Consider the following 27,979-nt stretch of genomic DNA (forward strand, 5'->3'; position numbering starts at 1 on the left):
TTATTTTATTTTCAACTCGCTCTAAAAAGAGAAAGTTGACTTACGTTGCCTGGTCTGGATCACTTTAAACTAATTTCGTTTATTCAATTGTCGAAAAATCTAGAACAGGAAACCGATTGGCGTGACAAAACGGATGTAGCAATGACTGACGTCATTGATCGAACCACGACAAAATTCGCTCACCAAAACGCAGCGTGATTGATGATTACAAGAGTGTGGTTTTTCTCGGGACAAGCTAACGTCGTAGCGTGATTACGGTGTAAAATGCTCGGATAACGCTTTCCCTTTTGCGAGTAACTCTCTGCAAAAATGGAAACTTTGTAAGTGAGCTATATGTGGCGAACTTTTCGTTTTAAAAGATGGTTGTCATGATTTCACGTTTTTCCGAAATCAGCTGCATTTCGGCGCAATACTCAATGAGAGACAATTCTACAATATTTATACTACAGCGATGGATCCCCAGATCAACAGACTCTTGCTAAGCGCAGAACAGGGGAACTTAGGAGTAGTTTCAGCACTTTTGGAGAAAAGTATTCACGTTGATTCGGCTGACGATGAAGGAGTAAATGCGCTTCACACCGCTTCGGCGAACGGGGATGAAAAAGTTGTGCGTTTGTTGTTGTCACGAGGCGCAAGTTTGGAAGCGAGAACTATTTATGGTTGGACGGCTCTCATGCTAGCCGCTTATTACGGACATTACATGGTCTGTTGGATTTTAATTCAAAACAAATCGGACTTATATGCTAGAAATGAGCTAGGTTCGACGGCTTTGGACTGTGCTGTTCGAAGTGGTCACGTACAAATCGCTGGTTTGTTGATCGAAGCAGGCCAGGTGAATGGGCAGGTTGAGGGACCTCAGCTATGTCTTGATACACCTCTGATGAACGCAGCTCAACACGGTCATGAGGCGTGTCTAAAATTGCTTCTTGAAAAGGGGGCAAACGCAAATTGTAGACAAGAAACAACAGGTTGGACGGCGCTGATGTTGGCTGCTTTGAATGGACACATGACCGCAGCAGAAATCTTGGTGGAATTCGGCGCAAACCCAAATGCGGTCAATGATCTCGACCAAACTGCTCTTGAAATCGCTGCACTTCGCCAAAAGACCGAAGTACAAGGATACTTGGACGAAATCACTTCCAAGAGACCGCAAATTAAAGGTAAAACTCTTTTAAGTGTTTTAATGTGCTTAATTTTGATTCAGAACAACATGCGTTGTGATTTGGTGAATAGGCATTGTGTCAAAACAAAACCCGGCGTAAAAGCGTAACGAGTGGGAAATAAATAAAATAACAACTCAATCAAATGGTTCAGTGAGCTTATTCATGTGCCAGACAATGCCATATTGCCCAGTAGTGAGGGAATTTGTAGACGTATTTGCGTGGAATTCTCTGCCGTTTGCGTGCGAGTTCACTGCATCATTAGAATCGTAATGCAATGTTTGATATTATGCAATGATGAAAATCAATTCAGTATTGATTGTCGGTATTTCTGCATGAATGTCCGCAAATAACAGAAAACAACGTCTTTTTAGCCAGACTGTATACGATTTACGTTATGTGAGCATTCTTCGAGTGATCTATATTTGTTTTGGCCATTTTCCCCGGCACTGAGGCAAATATAGACCACTGCCAATTATGCAGAAGGTGCACTTATTATCTCCTGGTGGGCTAATATGGGTTTAAGCATTAAACTTTCATAACTTCGGTTTTTTTTCTGGTTGTTCAAGATCACAGTAACTGGAGATGGGTAGCAGTTGTCTTAAGACTCTGAGAATGGTCAAGATTTGGTGAAAATGCGATAGAGATTTATTTATTTTAAGACTTTGCTTTGTTTCAAGAGTGATCAAATTAAAATATTTGTACTCCACTTTTAAATCTGATATAATGCGATGTAACTCATGTGGCACAGGTTAATGTATGTCCAATGGGGTTCACGTGCTGGTTGCGTGTTGAATGGTACAGAATAAACTCTGGATGAATCACCAATGCATTTATATCTAACCAACATTTTTTGGGAAACAGCTCTTAAGGGAACAAAAAAAATTACCTTAAATGGAAGGAACTCTGAGTTAGCTATTCTGAGAGTTGGAGAGCTACTTCAGGTAGTGAAGCATTATTTATTTCTGGCTGTGCTTGGATGTGAGTTTATTGCATTAAAATATTTGTGATTCCAGGGTTATGAATTAATTTGTTAAAACTTTTGTATCAACATAGTAGTATGAAATTTTGCCAGATGTACCAAAGGTCAATATAAAAATGTGAAAAATGGGCAGTATGTACAAAGTAGACCCAAGGTATTTTGTCCATAATCGGAAGTGTTACAAAGTTCAGTCTATAGGCAACTGACAATTTACATCTATAAGAGGGGGAGTTTTCTTCAATCATCTTGTGCGTTTGGATCTGTTTAGTGAGAAAAACTGTTTATTTTGACTGAATAGTTATTAGCTCAGCAGAATGCATCGTTCCTTTCCGTTTCCATTTGAAAATATGTCAGCGGCCAATTGTGAGAACTTATTTGTCTAATCCTCTCCTTCCTCTTTCAGCTTTTGAGGTTTACCACATCCTTAAAAGTTCTTGCTTGTCTCTTGTTTCTTAAGGGAAAGTAACTATTATCTTTTCTGTATAAAATCTGGCAAATCCAACAAATTGATTATTATTTTTCTTCTCTCCGACTTCAAGTTTGAAAATTGTTTATAGCCTTAGTCACTAAACAGGTTAAGATGTGTAATTTATTCAATATAAAGTTAACTAAAGATTTATCTATACAACAACAATTTTTCAAGTCAGAGATGTTTGTCATTTAACTTCATGGCTTCTAAAATCATGGAGGCCTTCCAGATCATCTTAAAGGAAAGTCTGTGCTTGGCAGCATATCAAGCAATTGTTTTCCTTTGAAGTGCCCATTAGGCACATAAATGCGCAAAACACACGAAAGGAGAAAGTAAGTTGAATGAAATGGATGTGTATGCTTTTACAGAGACATTTTGTGAAATTTTGCTAGTGCTTAAACTGTTTCACTCCCTTGATAGTAACTGAAGCAGGAAATGATATTGTTTGCAAGTAATTTTGAAGATGAACTTAGCAGCATTAAATTATAGTCACATTATATGTGCAATATAATTCCAGCTGCTAATAGTTTTGACTCAGTGAAAATTCTTAGAGTGAGGTGTTTTGAACAAAATGTGTGACCATTTGGGCAAGCTGGCTCGAGAATCGCACTCAAATTGTGCGAATCAGCAGGCATTGAACTTAGATACTGCTTGTGTGCACTTAAATGAAAATCTTCTGGAGTTTGGTGAAGTGTTTAATAAGTTTACTCGCCTGAACAATAAGAAACAGACTTTTGAGAAGTTGAAGTTTCACAAACATAGAGTCTTAGGATTTTCAGTTGCAAGACAATTGTTAGGATTAGAGTAATGTCTTTTGTTATCTGATCTTTCTAGTAAGGAATGTTGGCAGTAGAATTACTGCACATGTGTGGCTTAGTCATCATTTATTTTGATTGACAGGATGCTTGCTAAACAAAATGTTATCAAAATATTGTTTTCTGTGCACTCTTGGCAAAATGTCAGCAATCAAGTATGAGCAGGTTTTCCTTCTTTCTCATTCTTCGGAGGATTTGGTTCACCTTGAAAGCTTTTGATACTTGTTTCTTGCTTTTGAAGAGGAAGTAACAAGTTTCTGTGCCATTGTTCATATAGGTTTTGTATGGCTCGTGTAATGAACTCCATTAGAACAACCACATCAGCAAGGTTCACCCGAGCAAGCATAATTACAACAGGATGTAAAATGCCTTATGATAAGTAAAATTTCCCAGCACGCAAAATATATCATTGAAATACAGTATGTGGACTCACTTGTCCAAAGGGCAGATTATGCTCTCAAATGGATCAATTTCCATCCAGCAGAAATGTACTGCACCATCCACTTGATAGAGATTTATTCATTGGATAGCTGTATCCACCCTTTGAAAAAACCAGAGGTGCACTGTTTTGTCTGTGGGTCCAAGAGTCCAGAAATAAATACATGGCACGTGAAACTTTTCATCAGGCAATCTTGTGACACTATCGATTGTTAAAAGATAAGTGAAATTTCCAAGGTAAAAGGTAACTCTGGAAGTAATTGGGGTAGTTGAATCTCAAAGGAGTGGTTTTTGAAAGATTTGGTGTTTGAAAAAGTTTTAGAAATTTGAGACAGGGAGATGCTCTTTACCATCAGGTTAACCTCACTTTGTCTTTTGCAAAACTTTATCTGATGCTCTTTTCAATATTAAAGTCAAATAACAGAAGGTATCATATTTTAATTTAATGGCTAATGCAACACATTATCTGAAGCTCTTTCCATTATGGAACTTTTGTGGTCAAAGCATGGAATGTACTTGGATATACTTGTATCTATAAGTTAGTAGTGTTTGTGACCAGAGGGTCGAATCAAACCCTAGGGACTTAAAACAATCCATTAACCCTTTCACTGACAACCACAATCTCATTATTATTATTGTTGTTAATTCTCCTCACCATCTGCCAAACAATCATTGTGATGTTTGTTCTGAGAACTTGGTATTGGATCAACTAATTATCCCCTAATTGATATTTATCTAATTTCTCATCACTTGTTTGCTTGATACTCTATTGGCATTATAAGGAGAAATTCTGGCTTGGTCACAAGGGTTAAGCATTGAGTTAAGCTGTTAAGAACCAAAGAGATTCAAGCATTTTTATATTGACACAACATGAACAAGGTTATTAAAAAACCTTAAATAACTCCCCAAGTGTTTTTTGTGGCAAAACATCCTGGGTCTTGAATTTCAATCACTGAAACATCTCATGAAATCTCCTAGTTTCAGTTGCACTTGGTTATCTTTGTTATCTGTCTGGGTGTAGAATAGGACTTTGAGTGAAGAAAGATAAGAAACAGAAGAGTACAGAGGTGAGAGTAAAAAAAAAAAAGCCTGACTGTTGGTGCAAAAAATTAAAGAATTGTGCTACAGGAATGGCTTGAAAACTCTCAGTTATGGATAAGGGCTCATGGCTTGAGCATTCTTTGTTCTGCCATTGTGTGTGTCAGCTGCTTTTAAGTTTTATAAAAAGGCTTGGAATTGAAATTACCTATAAGTGGAAGGGAACTAAGGTCTTTCAAGGGCAACTGTTACATAGTTTCCCACAAATTGTGGTTTGGCTGAGTCTTTTGAGATGCTGCAGGACACCTCTGTGCTTCTGTTGGTGGCCAACATTTCCAGATTTCAGAGTGTTTAAATAACTTGGCATGTGGTTACCCATAGTAAGAAATGGAAGCAGAAAAATAAAACCCTGTGTTTTTACATGAGAATATTTTCTTTTAATTTATTAATAGGATTGAAAACTTAACAGATTACCTCCCAAACTAAAAACTGCATGAGGGATGTTGGTTTTCCAAATTGATCTCCCCATCAGAAAAATAGAACAAAAATGTGGTATTTCTCTTTATTCTCATCACTTATCTGGTTGATATTGTATTGATATTGTAAGGAGAAATTCTGTCTCAGTTACTCATAGGAGTTAAAGAGTTAAATCAAATCAGACAAATATCAGGGCTTTGGTTTGATAAATGTGCACAGAATTGTGATACATTTTGTGTCAAATACAGTGAGATTGTTTGGGAATTGATGTGTGGGCTGTGATTCTCATCAGCAGTTACTCTTTGGTAATCACTTGTAATGGATATGTGGTGGGAGATGCAGTGGTATAAATCCTTGACTGGCATCTAATTTCTCCTTACAATATCGCCCCTGAATCAAATATTAAGGTTGCAAGAATGAAGCAAATGATCACCAACTCAAGAAAATCTTGATTGTTGATGAAATTCTCCTTTTTGGTACCTTACCAAATGTATAGAGAACAGTATGGAGAATATTCATCCAGGGAAAGAGGTACAGGTGCCAGACCTGGCTGGGTCATTATGTTATGTTCTTGGGCCTTACACTTTAATTACTTCGTAGCTAGAGCCTCTCTCTACCCAGGAGTAGAACTGGGTACTGGTGAATGTTCAGGGGAGCTTGATGAAATAATGGGGGGTAGGTAACTGGGGATGAACTAGCACCCATGGGGGGGGGGGGAAGAGAAACATAGCAATACTCCTAGTCACTTCAAGCTGCAGAAACATCGTATTAAACTGCAGCTGAATGGGTCACTTGGCGATTGTGCAAAGTACAAATTGAAACCATTAAACTCCCAACATCCAATTGTTAATTCTTCCCTCTAGCTGCTACACATTTCCTTGTAAATTTGTTACAATTGAGTCAGACTGAGATAACAAATTCTACCTGATAATGTTGAGTATTCTCATTAAAAGAAGTTACACGTCAATCACTTCTGTCTGGAGTTTAAGGGTGAACCTAGCTTTTTTCTTTCAGCACCTGTATACCTATCACTCTCATCTTTATTTATTTGTAGTTGAATTATATGATATTCATAAATTCACAGTTGTTCAATCATCACTTCACATGTTAATTATGAACCAATATAATGACCAGCTCCCAGTTAGCCTGTTAGCTCAGTTGGTAGAGCACTGCACTGGTATTGCAGAGGTCATGGGTTTAACTCCTCTACAGGCCTGAATTTTTTCAGGCTTTATTTTCATTACTGCTTATTATAAGCACTGTTCATTACTGTGAACATCCCTCTCATCTTTACTTGCACACCCATTTAAGGAAGTAATCTCAGTCCATTTTTCCGGTTACTGTTTCAGGTCAAAAGTTTGTGAAACCAAGTATTATTGAAGCAGCCAGGAATGGTATGTACATTCTCATCTTTGTGCCCCTTAATTTTTTTTTTCTGTAAGCTCCTTGTGATCTATTCCTGTAACCAGATTCATTGTTCAGATGATATTTTGGTCAGTTTTGCAATGCCCAGTGGAAATGAACTTTATATACAAACCTCTTAATGGGGTGGATAAACAAGATTTAATACAAAGCATTCTAGATAATGTAACACTAATTTTTTTCACCCCTGTAAATAGGTTAAGAATTATTGCTATATATAAAATGACAGAAACCCTGAATATCTAGTTCTTCTTTTTGTTATCATCTAAACTCCCTGAAATCTTTGTTTTTCTTTTCTTTCTTTACTCAGGTAATTTTGCATCTGTCAGAGATTTATTGGAGGAAGGCGAAGTTGATGTAAATGCAACAGGTGAGTATACTCCAGTGCTCTATGCTTTAACCCCTTTGAGAATTTCTTTTTCCTGTTGTACTTAAAACAAGCAAGAACATTTTATTCACTGGATGTATTTTCATTTGCCCCCAGTTCAAATTAGAGGCTGTGCCCTGAAAGTAGCCAACTGTTTTGCTTCTTCTTAATTGGAATCTGTAACTAATTTATTGTTTTCTGGAATCGATTTCTTTCACGCTGTGATATATTGTCCTGTAAAGCCTTACATGGGAGCGGTCTATGTATCAATGAGATTATGGACGTGAGATTTCCTTCCTGTGGTAGTTGATAAGGATGAAGCTTATTTTTGTAAATAAATGATCTATCACGCAAAGAAATTGAGGGTAAATAATCTCATTGAGTAAGTTTAAATCTCCTAGTCATTTAAAACTTACCATAAATACAAACCGCAGGATTTGCGGTGGTATTTGTTCACAGCTGCAAATTGACAGGCAACTCACATTAGTCACAGTTTATCATGGATTATATTTTAAGCTGAATTAAGCATGTATTTTGATTGGTTCATACTTAAGATCTCATGGAGGACAGGCACCATCATCACTAACAAATTTTGCTGTGTTATCTTATGAAACAAATAGATTCTATGTTGCCGTGGGTCTGTGCAGTAATAGATCACATCAGAACAATATTGACACACTGCTGTGCCTTGTGTGCCACATTTTTTTCCGTACCACATTTTCATATCATCTCTGATCAGCTACCATGTAGGTGCAAGGCAACATGGAATCTATTTATTGAATAGATAGCCAACCTGACAAAAATAATTGTGACGGAATGCTGGCAGCTAACTACCATACGTAAAAATCTTCTAGCATTCTATTGTATTGCTGCAATCTGATGGGCTAAGCCACTACCTGCTATCTTGTTTTGTTACTGTATGGGTTTTTGTATCAAAGATGGCCCATGCTCTATGAGAACTGTTTGGACGTGCATTTTTAAGAAGAATTTACAGTATGGGGATGAACAAAACATATGGTAAAAATTCTGCTGCGTGAGAAAAATCCAACTTGAAAAGTTCAATCATGCAATTGTGTTGTTTTTAACAACAAGTATTTGTTTTCTTGAGGAAACCATTTCCAAGCCCATTGTGATGAGGTTTAGATTTCAAATCACAGCCACAAATAAACTATTTAAAATGGAAGCCAGCTGAGAATAGCCATCTGAGGATAGCCAGCTGAGAATAGCCAGCCGAAGGAAAGCCGCTTAATTTTAGGTTCTTTGATTCGAATAAAAATAGTTTAAAATTTTCACATGCTTCATGATAAAACTTTGAATTCAAAATGCAGAGCTATCATTGCCAGGTTCAGTCATGAAAAATTTACAAATTCACGGCATTTTCATGAGATTATGATGATCCAAGTTCTTGTTTGGCTCAAGCTAACTATTTCTGTGTTTCCTTCTAATGATATGCATCTGGTTTTATGAAGCTAAGTAAATGTCCTGTCTCTTGTGGCTCATATTTCAGATGATGATGGTGCCACTCCCCTGATGTATGCTGCAATGGGTGGACACTTTCCATCTGTTCAGTTACTGATACAAAATGGGGCTGATATTGACAAGCAAGACAAGGCTAGTGGATGGACGGCATTGATGCAAGCAACTTACTATGGGTGAGTCGAACTATTTTTTAGCATCTGAAGGTGATTGGCCAATCAGAATCCTTACAAATGGACTCTGAACTGAGTTAAAGTAGTATTAGTGACATGGTTTGGGAGACCTAATTGTTTATCTTTGTAAGGGTTTAGCAATTTTGATTGATTACATGTCCACAGAAACCTGCTGTTTTTCAAAGAGTGGCTTTGATACTTTGAAATGGTTTTGGTGTTAATGGTAAAGAAGAAATGATCAGGCAGTTGTTTAGTAAAACCATAAAATAGACTGTCTTCAGCTAAACCCTTTTAAACCCTAAGCATGACCAGCATCCAATTTCCCCCTAATAGTAATACTGTGGAGTCTTTCATTAAGAACATGTGAAAAAAAGGAAATAATCGCCAACCTAAGAAGCTTTGATTGTTAAACAAATTCTCCTTGTCATTACCAAATGAAATATATGAAGAAGAGTATGGAGAATTGAGATGTTGATGTTGATGTTAAGGTGTAAAAGGTTATAAGTAATTTTGCTTTTAATTATCTTAATGTTGATGTTTCTGTCAAGTGTTGAGAAGGCTCATGGTCAGCTCCTGAGGAACATTTACCTCAAACCGCCCACTCATAGAGAAATATTGAAGTCCACTGATTGTCTAAAACCATCATGGCTTTCAGAAAACATTGTTCAAGAGACTAAAGTAACCAACCTAAAAGTGTTTGCTGCCAACTAGCCTGTGAGCAAGCTGTGGGAAGGTTTGGGATGAGTTGGGCAGAGGTTTACTGAGAGTCAGGCTCTGACATTTTCAGTGTTAGACCTTTTGCAGACCTCTTGTCGGCTGGTGTAGCTTAAGGATTCATAATTTCCCACAGATGAAGGAACCCATTTGCTCACTTTTTTTTTAACTGTTCTTGCCAGTACAGATCACCTCTTGAAAATAAAAATTCATGTCAATTGTTTTGTAACTATATAATTATGGCACTTGCTTATTCAGAAGGCATTTTTGTTACTTTTTAGGCATAAAGCTGTTGCTAAGCTATTGATTGATGCTGGAGCCAATGTGAATATTCAGGAGAAAAATGGTTGCACTGCTTTTGACATGGCTACTGTCATAGGTGAGTGTGATAAACTGTGTGAGTCTGTGCATGGGAGAAGAAACTGGCCATCATAAGTTTGCCAGTAGCGTTAAGTGGCAAGCTATCTATGTTCATGTAGGCAGACCAGCAATGACATCTGTCAAGAATATGGGTAGGTGAGGTCTCTTGGTGGCAGTGGACCAATTGTAATGGTTCAGGTTTAGGTTTGGTTCAGGTTTAAGTTCTGTTCTGGTTCTGTTTCCTGAACCCAAAGGCAACAAGGAGTATGAAGCAACAATGAAGAAGGTAGCACAGCCATGTGGTTAGGGCACGGAACTTGTAATCTGGTGGTGCCAACTGGATTTGTTCTTGGTTGCCCTGAGTTTAACTCTTTGGCTGCACTGTGCAAATAGCCAGCTGGTCTGCCTCCTGCCTTTTGAGATTTTCAAGCACTTTTGTTTGTTTGAAATACTTGTTTCTCTCTCCTTCATATTATGAAGTGTTTATAGGCTTGCAATAAGTGCTATAAATTGTAAATTTGATTTAATTTAATCTAATTGAGTATTGCTGCTCCCTCTGAATGAGACATTAACCCTGAACATCCCAGCATCAGGATGCAAATTATTTAATATCTTAATTCTGTTTCCTATGGTATTTACACCAAGAATGAAAGAATATAGTGGTGATTGATTGAGGGGTGATATTGTTGGAAAAAATTAGATGCTTATCACTGTTATGGGTTAAAGGACAAATTGAGGGTGTCCCTGGGTGCTCACTGACCAATGTTCATTTTGTTACTGAATGAAAGAGGTTTTGTGAGAATGAAGTTTATCACTAAAGTTTTGAGCACAGCACACTTATCCTGGCCAGGACTTGACCTGAGAACTCTTTCTTGGAAATGCAGAGGTATCAAAAAATAGGCAAATTAAGATATTCCCCTCTTAAAAAGCCTGCTAACAAGATACTAGTGTCTGTGTTTAATATGTAGAGTAACCATAGTGATAGATAGGCTAGAGGAAACATGGACTGCAATACTCACAGGTAGGCAATTTGCTCAGTCCAGAATTTATCTTCAAGCGGCATGTTTCAATTCTGATATAATTCTGATTGAAATGATGATATTTATCTTTCAGGTGATACAGAAATCTTGCGTCTATTAGCTTCTGTGAGCATGCATGTTCCTGCTACCCCAAAACGTTGTAAGTAACTTTAAGTAATCCTTATTAACAATATTATTATTAATTGTTATTGCCAGAAGTAATGAATACAGTTCAGTTGTATCTTCTTTGATGTTTTGAGTTTGAGTGAAACACAATGGAAGCCTTGTGGGTGTGGCTAAGGGTTATCCTGGTGTTCCTGTGATCCCTCTTGAATGAACCCCTCTGTCAAGATACAAAAAGCAAAACTCTAGAACAACCTTACCAAAATGGTGATACACATATGGTTTCAATCTATAATCTCTAAGACAAAATAAAACTTGTTACATTTTCTTTGAGAGAGGTGATATTAACAATATGTTTTCTCCATTAAGAAATAATCTTCAAGTCTACTCTTCAAGGATAGTGTATAGTTATCATATGATTATTTAATTTTTTTGATTTTGGATTAAATGTGTTGTTTGTAGCAAGTAGTTTATAAGGTTGGCATCTCTGGCAGTATGGTTGCTGCAATTGGTCAAATAGGGATTTAGGCCATGATGCTTTTTATTAATTTAGCATGTTCATGGTTATAACACACCATGAAACCTCATTTCTTCTCCTTCTCCATCTAATGACCGCTTTAACTCTCAGATCAAATTTGTGATTCTCTGTACAGTCGACCATACAATTCTTATAATGTTCAAAGAATTTAGTATTGGATCCACTAATTATCCTTAAATTGATCTTCTTCTTTACTCTCATCACTTAATATCTGGTTGATATTGAATTGATATGGTAAGGAGAAATTCTGTCTTGGTCACTCATGGGAGTTAAAGGGTAAAAGGAGAGAAGATTCTTGCCAAATGCCAAATAAATCAAGTGCCGCTGCTCCACAGCCTCATTCAGTATTTAATCTGCAGCTGAATCAAAGTTACCTTTTGTTAACTTCTTGCAAATATTTTTGTACCAGATTACAGCTCATCAAATTTGTATGGGAGGAAAGGGAAGGGTGAAGGAAAGGGGCCTGTCTGTGAAATGAACAAAGACATGGCTAATGTGGACAGGTGAGATAACTGATAAGGATTTTTGATTGTTCCTAGCAGAATCATGTAAGAAATAAGAATGTGGGTTAAATTTAACATTTAAGCATGCAGTCCTGTCTCAATTATTTTGGGATTGAAAAGAAAAACATTACTCTCTTTTAACAGAACAATATTTTATCTTCTTTCAGTGACTTCATTACAGACACTGGAAGGAAGGTATTAATCAGTCACTATAGATAAAAGTTAGGGTAATTTGGGGTCTAGATCTCAAATGGGATCTGACAAGTTAAACTAACCAACTAGCGATTAAACTAACCACTATACGATTTTTCATTCATTAATTAAGTTGCCTTTTCTTGTCAGTAAAGGGCTATTGTGTTTATATATGATAAACAAAATAATACATAGTTACTTGTAGAAATGGAATTTCTCTTCTTGTGTTCAACTTGATGTCCATTCAATTGTGGCACCCACTTTTGAGCTATTGAGTTGGACACTCAAAGTGAAATTCCATATCTATGCACGCCCATGTATTATTCTCTATTTATTAAATGGGTTGTTTTAGGAGGTGTGGTTTGAGAGAGAGGCTGTTAAACGTACATTGACTTTACTTGCTGGTTATATAATTCAGTCACTTACCCTGCCTTTGTCCTTGACACATGTCAGACAGTAGAAGGTCATGCTGCTAGGCACTCTTCGAAGGTAAGTGTCCTAGCTTAAAAAAAGATTTTCTTTCCCTAGAACTGGTGGTCTAAAATGTCAAGTAGATTTCGGCACCTGAACATCAAGCGCACTCTTAAAGTGTCATCATCAGGCAGCAAGCTGCGCATATCACCAGCATCAAATAGTATGGAGAGCCTGTTTGATAGTGACTCTGGTCAGGGGTCCTCATTCAGTCATGTTAGTGATAGTTCTGCAATTACATTGAAGTCACTGGATTCAGGTTAGTGCAGCAACAATGTTCTTATTGCTTTTTATTCACCTCTCTGACTTGTAACTTTACTATCAGTTATTCTTGCTGCCACATGACCTTAAATTCAAAGTCAACTGGGAATAATAATATTCTCAGAGGATATATTTTGCCATGTATATTGACTGATCTGTTTGGTGTTATTGTGGCTCAATTCGCTGAAATGAAAATCAAGACATTAGTGCTTCTAACTGTCGTTGCTAATTGTTTTCGAAAGCTTTGTATTTAGCAAAATTAGGCTGAATTTTGCACAATCACTTTACTCACTTTGCACACCAGTGATGCTAAGCTGGTGATTCATTTGGTGATTTTAAACCATGTGTCAGATACGGATGATACTACACATGGATCATGATGATGAGTCAAAATCTCTGCTCCTGGCATACCAAGCAGCTGTAATCAATTACTTTATCCTGGTGTGTCGCTGGCTTTAAGTCATATTTTCGTTCTAATTTTCATTTTTTCTTATTTTGTTTTATTTATTAGTTATTACAGAATCTGGGCTAAAAGGCACGACACAGCTTAATTTGAAAAGACCTCCCACACTGGTGAGATCTGATATAAAGTTATTTACTCTGTGTTTGGGTAAGAAATTGTGAAAAAGTCTTTCGACTGTCAGTTGCCAATGGTTAAACCAGGTTACCCGACTGCAAGGTGGTAAATTTTAATTTTGGAAAAGTGAGCATAACAACTGGTAGCTTAGAATTCTCCATAAAAGTGTGCCATATTCATTTAATTAAATGCTGCTCTCAAATAAACACCCCCTCGATTAAAAGCCACCAATTGAAGAAAAATTTCAAACAGAAACTGCACCCAGTTGGATGAGGGCTGACTAAAAATTTGATAAGGGTTTTATGAATTCCCTGTTACCACTCACCTGAGTTGAGATGATTAATGTTTTCAAGGATTATTGTCAGTGAAAGATGTACATAACTGTTTTGCAGGCACTTGTGTCTCACAGCAACAAACTGCCAGATGACGTCATTGGTCCTGTTTTGCCTCCAATTCTTCCTTCCCCCTCGTTTGAATTGCCTAGAATACAACGGCAGCAGCACAGTAACAGTTTGGATGATCCATCTTTACCTGAAAGGCCTGTAAGTGCATTTTATTTAAAGTTTTTATTCTGCTTTTATTTCCAAATCTGCAGATAGTAAAGTATTTTGACATTGCAAGTTGATGTGTCCTTAAAATTCAATTGTGCTTATAAGTGCTATATTACCATGAAGCACAGTGATTGTGTATTTTTACTGACATGTGGCAATAAGAATTTCTCTTTACACAACATGACTACTATGTTGAAAATGTTATAAAACAACTTAATTGTTCTTGTATCAGCCTTGCATTCATGAAATTATGATGCACTTGTTAGAAGTAACTACGGGTTGCTCCTGTGCTTTCCAAACCTTGCAGTTTCTCTATATTTTCATGAACACACACTACTGCATCAGATGTTTGTTACAGCATAATCATTACATAAAATTTAAATTTTTTTTAATCATTTCTTGTTATTTTATATACAGCTATATATTAGATAGGTGAAACATTTGTAGTTTTCAACTGTGCTCAAGCATGCAGTACAGGAAAAACATATCAAATTTATCAACATTTTACTGAAAATTAAAAGATTGTTTAATCCAGTAATTGATTGAAAAAAACATGATGAGGAGACTAAGGAAACATAATGAAAAGTTTGAATTTTGATAATATGCATGCATGATTAAAATAACTTGTAATTCTGAATGAGAAATGAATCTATTAAGTAAGGTAATTTACAGCTAGCAATTAAATTAAATGAAGTAATTTCTTGCACTTGGAGAGGTATGGTGGCCTGGTGTTGAGTGCTTGGACTCTGAAGGAAATTGTGGGTTTGAACCTTGGTTGGGCCATTGTGTTGTGCTTTGGCAAGACGGTTGTTTGTGAAAGTGCTTCTCTCCACCTAGGAGTATAAATGAGTACCAGCAAACTGTCAGGAGAACTTGAAAAATGTTGTGTGGTAGCCCTGAATGGACTGACATCCAGGCTGGGGGGGGGGGGAGAAATGCTCTAAGTCGCATTATGCTACTAAAATCTGGATAATAAGGTCCAGCTGGATGAAACCGGAATCCTCTATCTTGTAAGTGGAAAAGGTCCAGTAGGATGGATCCTGTGGCTTGTATGTAAAACAGACCTGTAAAGTTTTGCTGCATGGACCTGGCTTGTAAGTGGATAAGATCCAGTGGGATGGACCCTTTGGCTCCCCAAAGAATAAGGTTCAGTAAGAGGGACCCTTTGGCTTGTATGTAGATAAGGTCTTGGAGGATGGACTCTTTGGCTTCTCAGTGGATAAGGTTCAGCAGGAGGGACCCTTTGGCTTGTATGTAGATAAGGTCCAGTAAGATGGACCCTGTGGCTCATAAGTGGATAAGATGGACATCCTGGCTTCTAAGTAGATATGGTGTAGCAAGACAGACCCTCTGGCTTGTAAGAAGATAAGGTCTAGTAGGATGGACCCTCTGGCTGGCAAGTAGATAAGGTTCAGCATGACAGACTCTCTAGCTTTTAAGAAGTGAAGATCATGTATGATGGGCCCTCTTGCTTGGAAATGAACAAGGTCTAATTGGGTAGACCCTCTGGCTTTTTGTAGATAGGTCCAGTAAGATAGACCCTCTGGCTCATAAATGGATAAGGTCTGGTAGGGTAGACCTTACAGCTTATAAATGGATAAGGTCCACTCAGATTTCTTGTGTTCACTCAGCCATCCCTGACTATATAATAAATGAGAGAACTAAATGCATTTTATCAATAGATAATTTATTACAGCTTACAAAAAATTGCTATCATGAATTTAAAGACTAATATTCTCAGCAATCGTGTTAAATGTCACTATCTTTTTCATTCAGGTACCCAGTCTTTGTATTAATGGTGAATGTATTCCAGACGCCCATGAAAAGTATTTTGAAGATGATCTGGATAACATTGTAATCTTTTTAATGATTCATTTATTCATAAATTTTAAATTGTTTTACTTTAATCTAGTTCTAAAATTTTATGCACTCAGACCTCTTTATTCGCAAATGTTATTGTTATAAGTTTGACTGTAGCTTATTTTGTTAAAGAAAATTTATCTAAAATTTATCTAATACAAATTTCAAGATAACATTTCCTTTTCAACCTTGTGACCATTGATAAAATGTAACTCTAAATATCAGTCTTCAAATACAATTTCACCTTCAATGTTTTTTGAATATATAGGGAAAGAGAAAATTGTAGATTAACTTTTAAGTAAGAATATTGTTATAGACCAGTAGATAATAGGTAATAGCTCTTTGACACTGGGGAAAAACCATTTAATTGTACCATTTAGCCTGCTGAGGAGTTTTGAATAATTGCCTATGTTGCATCCAGAAATTGTCAGGGGGGTGTCACAAGAGGGATACTCTCCAAGAAATTCATGGTGTTGAAGTATGATGGGTTGTCAGTAATAAAGGTCTGGGCCGGGTTGTCCAAAGCTGGGTTAAGATTACCAAGGGTTAATTTGAAATTTGATTTTAGATCTGAAAGCTTGGAGAGCAAATTCAGTTTATTTCTTTTTTAGTACAATTTGATAATTGAATGCTCTAAAAACGATGGGTTAAGTTATATTATTAAAATTTAACCCTGGGTTAGCACTAATTGGCCTTTGAACAACTGGGCCCTGGTGTTTAGCCTAAGAAAAAATAATTCCCTCCTGGCTCTGGAAAATGAATTATTGTTTCTAATGGCACTTCTTTCTTGTTTTTTCAGAGTAGTGTCAGTGCATATCCAGCTTACAGGTCACTTATGTCTCCAACATTGGCGAAAAGTAAGAACTTTACTGGAAGTCCAGAATCCTCATATTCCACAGCAAGCTTCTACTCATCAATGTCCAACAACTCAGGATCAAGGTTAGCTAAAGCTTTAAATATCTCAAAGGTGGCTTCATTAAAAAGGTTTCATTCCAACTTGAGAGAATGAGGCTGCATTTATTGTTATCAAAAAATTGAGACCTGTAAATGGAATTCAGTATTGCTGGGTCTCTCTTCTTTCTTTCCCCAAAGGGTACCCTAGTGATGGGGGAAGATGAAGGAAAAAAAAGATTCTTTGATCTGGGTTGAGAGGATCCACAATTAAGAGTGAGAGTATTAGACCCACTCTTGAGGCCTGCCTTCTCTGCCCTGATTTTACAGTGTTTCATTTTCAAGGAAAGCACACCATTTGAATTTTTTTTCTTACAGGACATTAAAGGCGTGTAGTCCTGCCATTGATTTGTCGTTTAACCCCATGTCTGCCATGTCATCATCACTTTGGCACAAGGCAGGGAGAGGAACTGCAGCCAGTCCAACCCCAACAGTCATGACAGTCAGATCAGCCCCTGTGGAGGGAACATCTTTACGTAAAGAATTAAGTTATTCTTCTCTACAAGGCCACGCTGATGATACAAGCAGATCATTTTCATCTTATTCAAGAGATCATTACCCTTATAGACATACATTCAACCATAGTGAAGGTACCTTATTCTTAAGAAGTACCATAAAGATTTTGATTTCATTGTTTTGATTATTTTGTATTTTTATTATGTTTGGGATCTGCGGAGATCTCTGAGATATTTGTATATCTTTTGATGCAATCTGTTCCATACACCAAAAGACAATGGAACAAAACTTTTAACAAATGGTTTTGCCCAGGGGAATTTCATGGCAAGAGAGAATTTTTTAGCACCATATGATATTTGTTTCAGGTGATGTAGAAAATTTGCTAAATAAATTATCATTGGAGAAGTACCAACCAATTTTTGAGGAACAAGAGGTATTTAGAAAATAAACAGTTATTGTAAATTATTTGCTTTAAATAACTGTGTCCTTTAAAATTATAATTTGAAAAGTTAATGAAAGACAAATTTTTAAACTCTTGTGATCTGTATAAAGTCAATTATTGATTTTCAGCATGTAAACAAACCCACTGCTGAAGTGAAGACCAAGTTGTAATACACTGGGAATTGACTTCATTATGAGACAAGCACTTAGTACTTAGTTACCATTGTATTTAACAACAATGAATAGCCATATAAACCTTTTGATAATATTAACCTTAAAAATGATAAATATGTGTTATTTTTGTTGCCTGTCAGGCAGCAAATGACTTCATCTTGTGATTAACAAGAAACATATTTTAATATGGTACTCAAAAGTAACAACACAGACAGAAGAATGTCAACAAATAAGCTTATTATCATTATTGTTGTTGTTGTTATTATTATTATTATTATTATTATTATTATTATTATTGCTATTATGTTGTTGTCTACATAGTTTTAACTTGAGTCACCTTTTGAAAAATTGCTATGAACTATTGTTGCTAGGTGGACATGGAGTCCTTTCTAACCTTAAGCGATGGAGATCTTAGTGAACTTGGAGTTACGCGGAAAGATGCCAGACAACAAATCCTTACAGCCATTGCTGAAATTAAAAGTAGCAAGGTATAAATGAAGGAAAAGTCTGCTTGGGGTATATCTTGTAGAGGTTATCCATAAGGTATCCATAGCAGGAACAACTAACAATTCTTCCACTACTATGCTATGTTATCACTGTAGGGCAAAATAATGGGCAAAATATGCAACTATATTACACTGTACAACTAAGAAAAATATGTGGGTGGAAATAAGAAAATGGTCATACTAAAAATTTTTAAGATTTTATTTGATTACACCCATACAGCTTGTCTTTTCAAGAAACAAACCTATCTTTTTTGTTTGTTGTGTTGGACACCTAACCTTGTTTGATTGTCATTTTTGTTTCTTGGTGATCAAAGGGATTATCAGATAATGTCATTGGATAAATTTCTTTTGGGTTTTTTTTTTTCATTTTTTTTCATAATTTTCACTTAAAAACATCCTTAAGTTGTCATGAAAAAGGAAAAAAAAGGCAGAGCTTGAAATCTGTTCTTCAAAGTAGTTAACTGTTGAAACAATCAGATTCTAATTTGCATTCCCACCTTTATAGTGAAGCAGGATATTTAAACTCTGATAGCTTTTCAGGATTTGTTAGATGAAACAGATGTTTTCTTGACCTTAAAATGGAGAAAATGACACTAGTATTAAATTCAAGATATTCCAACACATAAACAATCTTTTTCAAGGGATATTGATTACCAAGAACTTATACAAATATATCAAGAAAACTTTTAAAAGGTGATAAATGATGTTCTTGATTTGGTTTTAATTTACAGGATCGCGAGAGGCAACATTTACATGAAACTTTGTCCAGTTTCCAGGGGAGCAAATCACATGGTACTAGTGGTGAGTGAAACATTCTTTTGTTGTAAGTTATGTTACCTAAGGCTTTACTTACTTTTTTATGTTACCTAATGAACATTTTGAATCAATGTAGAGGCAAAGATTATTCACAGATTTAAAGCTTCTTCTTTGACTCTGTTATTAAATGCCTAAATTATTTAAATGGCCTTATTCCATATGCTCCAAAGTTCTGATGCACAATATTAATCTTTCCTAATGATCCTTTCCTTACCAAGTAGTTCAGAGAATGTGTCATGTAATTCTTTATACTGTTGGTTAGTTTTGTAATTGTTTTCTGGTCAAGGTCTTGACATGCTAGTTTTAATCCAAAACACTTCTGGGATTTAAAGGGATAGCTGAAAATTTTAAGGGGAAAATCACTGTACCATTTACTTGTAATGAAAAAAATTTATTGCTATCACTTTGGTGGGCATTGTGGCGCATTTTGTGAGCAAAAAAAGAGATTTTGGATTTTAGTCCACTCACACACTCACGTGATTGTTCAGACTGTTTCGTTGTCTTTTTTTTTCCAGTTGTTATCTTCTCAATGCCCTCCTAAGGGATGATACCAGTAAATTATATACAATTTAAGTCAATGGGCATAAATTTGGTTTGAGCCACTCTTAGAGTCATGCTAACCCTTGCCTAGCAGCTTAGGCTAAAATGACTCAGAGTCAGCCCTAATGTATTTATACCCAAGAATGGATACTATACAGTATTATGAAAGCCTCATAGATTCTCTCAGTAGCTTTTTTATTTACGTAATGTTTTGTTATTTTAGGTTATAGCTCTGTCTCTCCTTCAGCTAGTGGAAATCTTTCAAATTGGCCTTTGAAGCAGCCACCTTAGTCACAGATGGACATGTAAATTAAATAGAGGATGGTACATGGAAGTGTGTGGATACAAATTTTATCTTGTGTTTTTATAATATCTCTCACAAGTGAGTAAATGACAGGCTTGAGAGATATTTGTGACTCAATATAATAAATTCATATCCATAAGTGCACATGTAAATAAATGTTTGTTATGTAGATATAATTAACATACTTAAATCAAACTCCATTTTAAAACACGTTTTTAGACCACTTAATACAGAGATAATCTACAGGTAAACTGAGCACGAAGAACAGCTGGTCAACCTCTGGCATTAAATAGATTATGCTCTCACTACAAGAAATTGTTTTAAAAAAAAAAGTAAAATAATTGGAAGTGGAATTTTTAGCTAGACTTTTCCATTCTATCATTGGAATTCTATTGTTTAGCTAAAATAAGAATTGCAAGTGAATGAGAACAACAACAACAACAAATTTTCACCTCAAGTATTGAAGGACAGCTTCACATTTATGAGTCTGAGAGGAATTTTAAAGTCATGCAAGGTACAAATAAATTCAATTCCCTTTTCATGCACATAGTTTAAACAGTCACGAACATGGTAACACCTTTGTCTAAAAATTAAAAGGTGGCACTCATGCTTATTTACTGATTTAGTTGAGTCAGATGTCAGTATTCAGGTTTCAGAAATCTGCGTAATTTTTTCTACATTTCATCAATGTGCTGAATTTTTTTCATTGCTGTATGACCTTATCAGTCAATTAGCTTATATTATTAAATTGTACATAGAACAATATTTTAAAATGAATTGAGCATTAAGGGCTGTGCCCTTTTGCAGCAGGCTGTATTTGCAAGCAAACTTTTAAATTAATAATATTATCACATGAATTATATTATTTTAAAAGAAGAGGTATTGTACCTTCTAAATATCTGTATTTATTGGCAGTCATGTACTGTTAATTTCTGAATTATTAATTAATGAAACAAAATGGTTCAGTTAGCTATACTGTTCTTTACTGCTCTTTACCCTGCAATCATGATAAGACATGTTCAAGACCAACCCTTTTGGCCCTCTTACCCTCACAAGTTAGGAAGACAAAATCTAAAGCAAATTTTAAAAATGACATGCCAAAATACTTAAGTTAGTGAAAGTGACTGCTCAGGAAATGAACAGATATCTTTTTTGGGTGTTCTAGTTGGGTTTTTAGGGCTCGATCATGCCAACATTCAATAGTAATGCGATCATTGTTAACTGACTAAGCCATTAATGTGCAACCACAAAAAGAAGACTGCTGTGATCAGGCAGCTACCAAAGTAAACTGGAGCAATGTTGTTTTCCTAGCTATTCATCCCCTCTAACTATGAAGTGGGTGAGGAAGGGTGGTCCTGGATTGTAAATCATGCTGCAACATTTTCTCACAGATTCTAGCCAGACTATTCATCCATTAGATTATAAGCTTGAGAATTCTATTGCATGAGAGTTGACAAAGGCAAAGTCTAAATCAGCTGTTATGCATAGAAATCAGGACTGGATGTTATATACTTGCTTTAATATAAATCTACCAGACATTCAAAACTTAACAAGATGACTAGCTCACGTTTTTATCTATCTTTGTTTACAACTGTACTCTATTAGGCTACCTCTTGTACTCATTATCTACCATATGATAGATAGCCAGTAGTGTAGCCAATCAGAAGGCAGCATTTATGATAAAATGCCAACAGAATTACCCATTTGGGGTTCAGTCACACAGTCAAATCTTCTGTTTGTTGTGCTAGTTTATGTAGAAATTTCGGACAACGGTGGCTGATTGTATCCACTGTAAATCCAAACTGTATGTCTGATGCACTTTGCAACAGTTTATACTTAATTACGGTTGAGTTGAAAGTTCCTGTTCTAGCGTTAAGTATAATGTATTAGTTTGAGTTTTAAAGGCAGAATATGATATTCTGATTGGTTGGAGATTAATGTTTTGCAGATACAAGCAGGGGAGACAGCAACCTTCCCCTGTTTTTTTTTTTTTTTCAATAGGCTCTCACATTACAGAACAAGTTAATTGCACCAGTGAGAGTGTTCTCAAATGCTCTTTGGGCCTCTTTACATGATCCTGCAGTTTTTGTAAGCCTGGGTTACACCACCATGATAGAATGAAGAAATGTAAAATGGTTTCCGTGTTTACATAGCCTGATGTAAACACGCGGGAGGTTGGGAGAACACGAGATAAGCGTAGGAAACCACGACGCGAAGCTTAAATAACTAATGAAAGAGGAACGAAAATCGTGTTTACATACGCACATGTAAAATGGTTTTATGGCCAATCAGAGCACACGTACTATTTGAATTATTTTATAAAAATCTTTCGCTGTCAAATGGTTGAAAGTGATCGCATGCTAAGGTTCAAGTTATGGTGGGATCGTGTGAAGAGGCCCTAAAACTTCATTAATAAGACATTATTTTGGTAAGGACCAATGCACTACATTTGAAGTCATGCTGTATATTTAGGCTTTGCTTCTGAGCTGGCTTGTATAGGTCAAAATGAACACATTCATTTTTTTGTGCATACAGCTTTAAGTAACTTTGCTATAGTACATAGGCCATGAATTAACACAATGTGCACTGTAATTTTCTCAGAGAAATAATTTTTTTACATTACATTTATCATAAACACACATTTTACCTGTTCTAATAAGAATAGGTCAAGTCCACAGCCATTTAATATTATAAAACTGATGAAGGATGACACAGGATGAAGAATAATTAATATTTATTACAAGAAATATTAAACTACATCACTTTGATACAAAATGTTCTAATTATGAGGCAGGCAAAATAAATGTCCACCTTAATTTGACCAAGGCTGTTAATAAAAACTTGTTGGTTTTGTCTTGCTTGCATAGTTACTTTCTATGTGCCTGTTACAAATAACCAGTGCCATTAACCTTTTACTCTTTAACTTGGAATACATATTTGCCACACTGTTCTCTCTGCATTTCCTGAGGTGCTGTTTAAAATCCAGAGCTTCCATTAAATTAGGTAATTTAGTGTTAACAACTGAGTTGAAAACGTAAATTAGCCACCACAAAGGCTAAAAAAGCTGACGCATTGAGCGTTAGCCCTTCGTCAGAGTGATTGACGCAGCACTACAGTTTCTTTAGAAACTTACCCCTTTCATCCATTAAATTAGTTGGTGATCATTTCCTTTACACTTGTGATATAAATGTTTGATTCAGGGGTGATATTATAAGGAGATACAAGATGCCAGTAATTATTCTAAATTATAATAATCTTAAACTCTACTCATTATTGTAAAATTATCCATGGGAGCAGAAATGTTATAAGAATTTTTCAGCTCCATGACAATTTTTTCTGGGCATATCTTACAAGTCTATTAATATTTATTTAACTGCCATCATTGACATGATATTATCTATTACTACAATCTGAAATATTCAGTTGTCAAAACGATATATTCTAAATGATAATAATCTTAAACTTTACACATTATTGTAAAATTATCCGTGGGAGCAGAAATGTTATAAAAAATTTTCAGCTCCACTCGTCCACCTCTAGGAGTGACCAAGCCATAATTTCTCTTCACCATATATCAGTACATCGTCCTGGACAAAGGTGTTTAGAAGAAGGAAAAACATCAACTTATAAATGTTGTTTGATTTGAAATCAAGTTCCTAAGGACAAAATTTAAAGAAAATTTATAATGTATGAAGAACAGTGACAAGACTGAAGATTCAGATGTTTGGGTTGGGAGGAGATTGATCCTAAAGCTGGGTAAATTTTCTATTTAAATTTTTCCTACAATGGAATCTTCTAAACGGATAAGAATATATGAAAGTCATGTATTTGAACTGTGGATAAAGACATGAATGAAAGTGGTCCTCGCAGTAATGTGCACTACTTAGGCAGTAATCAAAATAAGACCTGAAAAAAAATTCAGGCCTGTACAGGATTTTTTTGAAGAAATGAATTTTTTTCAGGCCTTATTTTCACTACTGCCTAAGTAGTGCACATTACTGCGAGGATCACTTTCAATCAGTGGAATCTTCTGTTAGATCCATTCTCATATTTTTCTTTGATTGGGTTTTTTTCTGGTTTCATTGTTACATTATTCCTAGGTCCCCTATTGTATGTGTATTCATCTAAGTTAAGAATTGACCTCTCAATTCTTGTTCCTGAAGGTCTATCTCTCTTGGTAAGTACTATAATAAACAATCTGAAGTGGTTTAAACATGTGTTACCTTTTCAAAGAGTATCTAATTTAGGTTCAAGCTTAACACCATTGTTAAGAAATCCTCATATCCTATTGTTATCCAGCCATTCAGATTTCGGTCACGGCTTCTGAAGGAATTTGTCAGAATCTGAGAGGAAATGACAAATAAAATCAATAAATTAAAAAACCAAGTAAACTACTGAAGCTATTTGTGGTCAGTAATGGTGCATCAGACAACAAAATCTGAAGGTTTTGGTGTGATTGTTCAGAAAGAGGATAATGCGATTCAAAGGATGAATTTCTATCAAGTGAATAGGTGCAAAGAAAATTTATCAACCAGGAAGAGATTTACACAGTGGATAGAGTTATCCATCCTTCAAACAAATTGTGCAGGCCAAAAAGTCTTCTGAAGCTCAGTGGCACTGTATTATAGGAACCAAAACCCAAACTTCTGGGGTTCAATTCTGTACAAGGGGCTCAGAATTTTTCTTTGTTCCATACTCATGATAGATTGAATAACAACTTTATTGAATACCTGTAATATCAGACAACACTGGATGAAATCATCAAAGTTGATTGAGCCTCTGTCACAGCGATCAAACTTTGTTATAAGAATAGTGTACATTCTCTCAGACAATCTGTACCCTGTTAAAAAAACGAAAAAATAAAAATGATCACTCATCACTAATTGTGCATGTGGGCTGTAATTTCTAGTAGCATCAATTTCAACCCACAAAGGCTAATGTTTGTAATACCATAATGATGTTCTAAGTAGTGAATTGCAAAACTCACCAAAGTTTGTAAGAGCTGTGAAGAAAAGAAAAAGAAATGTGTTTTACATCATTCAACAGACTAGTAAGCAATTCACTACAAATAACTATATAACAGCAGAATTGTGCAAATTAAAGCAGTTCAAACGTCTGTCCACCAATTTCAAAGCTTTCTGAAAAAATTTTGGCCAAATCAAAATTTTACCAACATCTTTGCACATTTTCAAAGTAGCTATTGTTTGGATCTGTTGAAACTTTTGGGGAATATTTTGCTAGGACATTAATGAACCCTGAAATTTTGAGAGAAAGTTGAAAAAAATTTGAGAGGAAGTTTAACCCTCTCAAAAATTTAAGGGGAATTTTTCAGAGAAAATTCCCTCATAATTCTTGTAAATGCTAAATTTATAAAGGTAAACTACTTCATAACAAAACATAAGAAATTTCCTGCAGTGATTCCATGCAAACTGCAACCATGTATCAACCAACTGTTTTGAGAAAAGTGGCTTCTGACAGTTTACTGATAAGACAATCAAAATTGTTCAAAGAAATGTAAGTATAAAAATTAAATCCCTAATATACTGTTGAGATCATGTTCTAATTTACACTCTAAGTTATTGGGCAGGGTAACTTTACCTGTCTTGAGTTCTTCCCTGTCAATGGTTCCAGAGTTGTCTTGATCATAACTTCTAAATGTTCTTTGCCAGTCAGTTACATACTGCCACAATGCCTGGAACTCATTGAACTCTATTGCCCCTGAGTTATCATGATCAAACATACCTATCAGAAGAATAAAGTAACCTTTTAACTCTAATGGGTGACCAAGATAGAATTTCTCCTTACAATATCAGCACAATATCAAGCAGACAAAAGATGAGAATAAAGTAAAATATCAATGAGGGGATCATTAGTTGTTCAAATTCTAAATTCTTTAACTAACATCATAAGAATTGTGCAGCAGAGAGTAAGGAGAATTACTAAAGAGATCTTGGGAGCTAGAGGGGTTAAAGTACACTTTCCAAACTTTCTTTGACCCTGCTGCTCATTTCTTTCCAGAATATTTCTTTGCCAACAGCACCTTGTAATAATTACTTTTCACACCAAAATCATTGTGGAATTATAGAAAATCAGTATATACCAATCATGAGGCGCACTGTCTCTGGATTGAATGGTGTCCAGGCTCCTAGAAAAGAATGGAAATTAAATTACCCTACAGAAGAGTAACTATAATACAAAGAGAAAACAAATGTACATCATTTAATGGAAAGGACAAGGAGAGTGAGCAAGTTGACTATTTAGAAGGGAAGTGCAAGCTTCTTTTAGACAAATCACAGAGCAAAGTAATTCAAAACCAATAAACCCTTTCACTCCCAAGATCAAAATAACAATTCTCTATACTGTGCTCCCGTCATTTCTTAGAATTTTGGCTAAGAGAATTTGGTGTCAAATCAAACAATATCCCCAAAATTACGTTTTCCTTTCTCTTAATCACCTCTTTACTTGTAACAGTATATCATGGGTAGAGATTTTTATTTTTGGTCACTCCTGGAAATGAAAACGTTCATTCTGGACCACTTTGAACACCCAGTTGAAATCTTCTTCCATGTGGCTTCAAGAAAAAGTTGTAAGAGTTTGGGCTGTGAGAGAGAAGTCATGAATTGGGAGACAGATACAATGTGCATAGTGTTCAAAAAATTTCTCCTACAAATGCTCTTGAAGAAAAGGTCCAAAAAAGGCAGCCATTTCTTTGTGAGTAAACTGGTAGTTGTTTGTTTTCCAGCAATAGGGTGTTTGTAAACCAACTGTTATCCAGTTATTCAGCAATTGTTATGTAATTTGTTAGCAACCAGGATTTGACAAAATCATCTACAGAAAACAGTCAGGGGACAGATAGCTAACAGATAGTGACATTTAGCCAGCCTGCAAGTGATCTATTGGTCAACACTTGACAGTAATTTGGAGGAAGAGAGCTGGTGTTCATTATAACCCTTGCTGACGTTCTTGATTACCATTTGAAAGAGCTTGTTGAAGTTCATCGGCTGAAATAGAACCACTTCGATCTGTGTCAATTCTACAAAACAGAAAAGTTAAAAATAGATTAATAACTGATGAAATAAAATCATCACCAAAGCTTTGCTGTCATTCCAGAATGACACTAAAACAAGAAGTCAATTCATTGCACTGAGGAGCAACAGAGACAATTAACGTCTGGCGGCGACTCTGGCGGCGAGTCCACGCATAACTTGCACATAACATGCAACTCCACACTCTACTAATCACTTTCCATTATTCGAACACGGGATAAAATTGGGCTTACCATTGATAGATAAGTTAAATAAGCCATTTATCTCTTCTTAATTTGTCAATAACAACGCTGAAACAATTATGCTAGTAATTTTTAATAGGCTTAGCTATGCATATCAAGAATATTATCGGTTCGGTTTCTTTTCGCCCCCGAGAAAAGTGTAAAAAATCAACGTTGGACAAATGCATCTAGCCTTAATTTTGGAGTGAACAACATCTCTTTCATTAGCACTCACCTGGAGAACATGGTCCACAAGAAATTCCTATCCACAGGCAATCCCGCCATGACGAAGTCAGATCAGTTTGCAATGTACAAACGTACTTCTTTCATTAAGTCTGCAATGCCCAATAAATTGCAAATCTGTCCCTAAGGGGGTGGTAGCTAGTTCAGATTTCGATCTTCATTTTTAGTCGCAGGAAATAACACTGAAAGCACTTCTAACACTGAAAAAATTCAAAATAAAAATCAAATATAAAAATATTTTCTATTATTGTGATGTTGTTGGTGGGTACTTGACGCTAATGATAGTATGACGATA

At 35.8% G+C, this 27,979-nt stretch overlaps 2 protein-coding genes across 4 annotated transcripts; one reads left to right on the forward strand and one right to left on the reverse strand.

Moving 5' to 3' along the window:
* On the forward strand, positions 1-23,032 carry LOC131785731 (ankyrin repeat and SAM domain-containing protein 6). 2 transcript variants are annotated; one of them, XM_059102666.2, is made up of 18 exons: positions 1-1,160; positions 6,729-6,773; positions 7,112-7,171; positions 8,676-8,820; positions 9,813-9,910; positions 11,005-11,070; positions 11,981-12,074; positions 12,242-12,269; positions 12,795-12,996; positions 13,510-13,571; positions 13,968-14,117; positions 15,903-15,980; positions 16,786-16,925; positions 17,256-17,527; positions 17,759-17,826; positions 18,380-18,496; positions 19,246-19,315; positions 20,094-23,032. In XM_059102666.2, exons 1-18 carry the CDS (start codon positions 452-454, stop codon positions 20,159-20,161), a joined length of 2,472 nt encoding a protein of 823 aa, XP_058958649.1. In that variant the 5' UTR covers positions 1-451; the 3' UTR covers positions 20,162-23,032. The 2 variants fall into 2 exon arrangements, with proteins under 2 accessions (XP_058958649.1, XP_058958650.1); XM_059102667.2 differs by lacking the exon at positions 15,903-15,980 and having other exon boundaries at positions 25-1,160.
* Positions 22,892-27,930, reverse strand: LOC131785732 (programmed cell death protein 6). Of its 2 annotated transcripts, none has more exons than XM_066163361.1 (8): positions 27,677-27,930; positions 27,146-27,207; positions 26,275-26,319; positions 25,773-25,916; positions 25,162-25,176; positions 24,905-25,014; positions 24,398-24,517; positions 22,892-23,761 (listed from the first exon to the last, which is right to left on the reverse strand). In XM_066163361.1, exons 1-7 carry the CDS (start codon positions 27,724-27,726, stop codon positions 24,413-24,415), a joined length of 531 nt encoding a protein of 176 aa, XP_066019458.1. In that variant the 5' UTR covers positions 27,727-27,930; the 3' UTR covers positions 22,892-23,761; positions 24,398-24,412. The 2 variants fall into 2 exon arrangements, with proteins under 2 accessions (XP_066019458.1, XP_058958652.1); XM_059102669.2 differs by having other exon boundaries at positions 22,892-23,830.
* Between the last annotated feature and the right edge of the window lie 49 nt (positions 27,931-27,979).

The sequence above is a fragment of the Pocillopora verrucosa genome, chromosome 3 (assembly GCF_036669915.1).
Source record: "Pocillopora verrucosa isolate sample1 chromosome 3, ASM3666991v2, whole genome shotgun sequence".
Lineage (NCBI taxonomy): Eukaryota > Metazoa > Cnidaria > Anthozoa > Scleractinia > Pocilloporidae > Pocillopora > Pocillopora verrucosa.

Coding starts and splice junctions, on each gene's coding strand:
- LOC131785732 (XM_066163361.1), bottom strand. CDS start 27,726: ATGGCGGGATTGCCTGTGGATAGGAATTTCTTGTGGACCATGTTCTCC. Junction 27,208..27,676: donor TTGTGGACCATGTTCTCCAG/GTGAGTGCTAAT, acceptor TCTGTTTTGTAG/AATTGACACAGATCGAAGTG. Junction 24,518..24,904: donor AGTGTTGTCTGATATTACAG/GTATTCAATAAA, acceptor ATTTCCTCTCAG/ATTCTGACAAATTCCTTCAG.
- LOC131785731 (XM_059102666.2), top strand. CDS start 452: ATGGATCCCCAGATCAACAGACTCTTGCTAAGCGCAGAACAGGGGAAC. Junction 8,821..9,812: donor ATGCAAGCAACTTACTATGG/GTGAGTCGAACT, acceptor GTTACTTTTTAG/GCATAAAGCTGTTGCTAAGC. Junction 9,911..11,004: donor TGACATGGCTACTGTCATAG/GTGAGTGTGATA, acceptor TTTATCTTTCAG/GTGATACAGAAATCTTGCGT.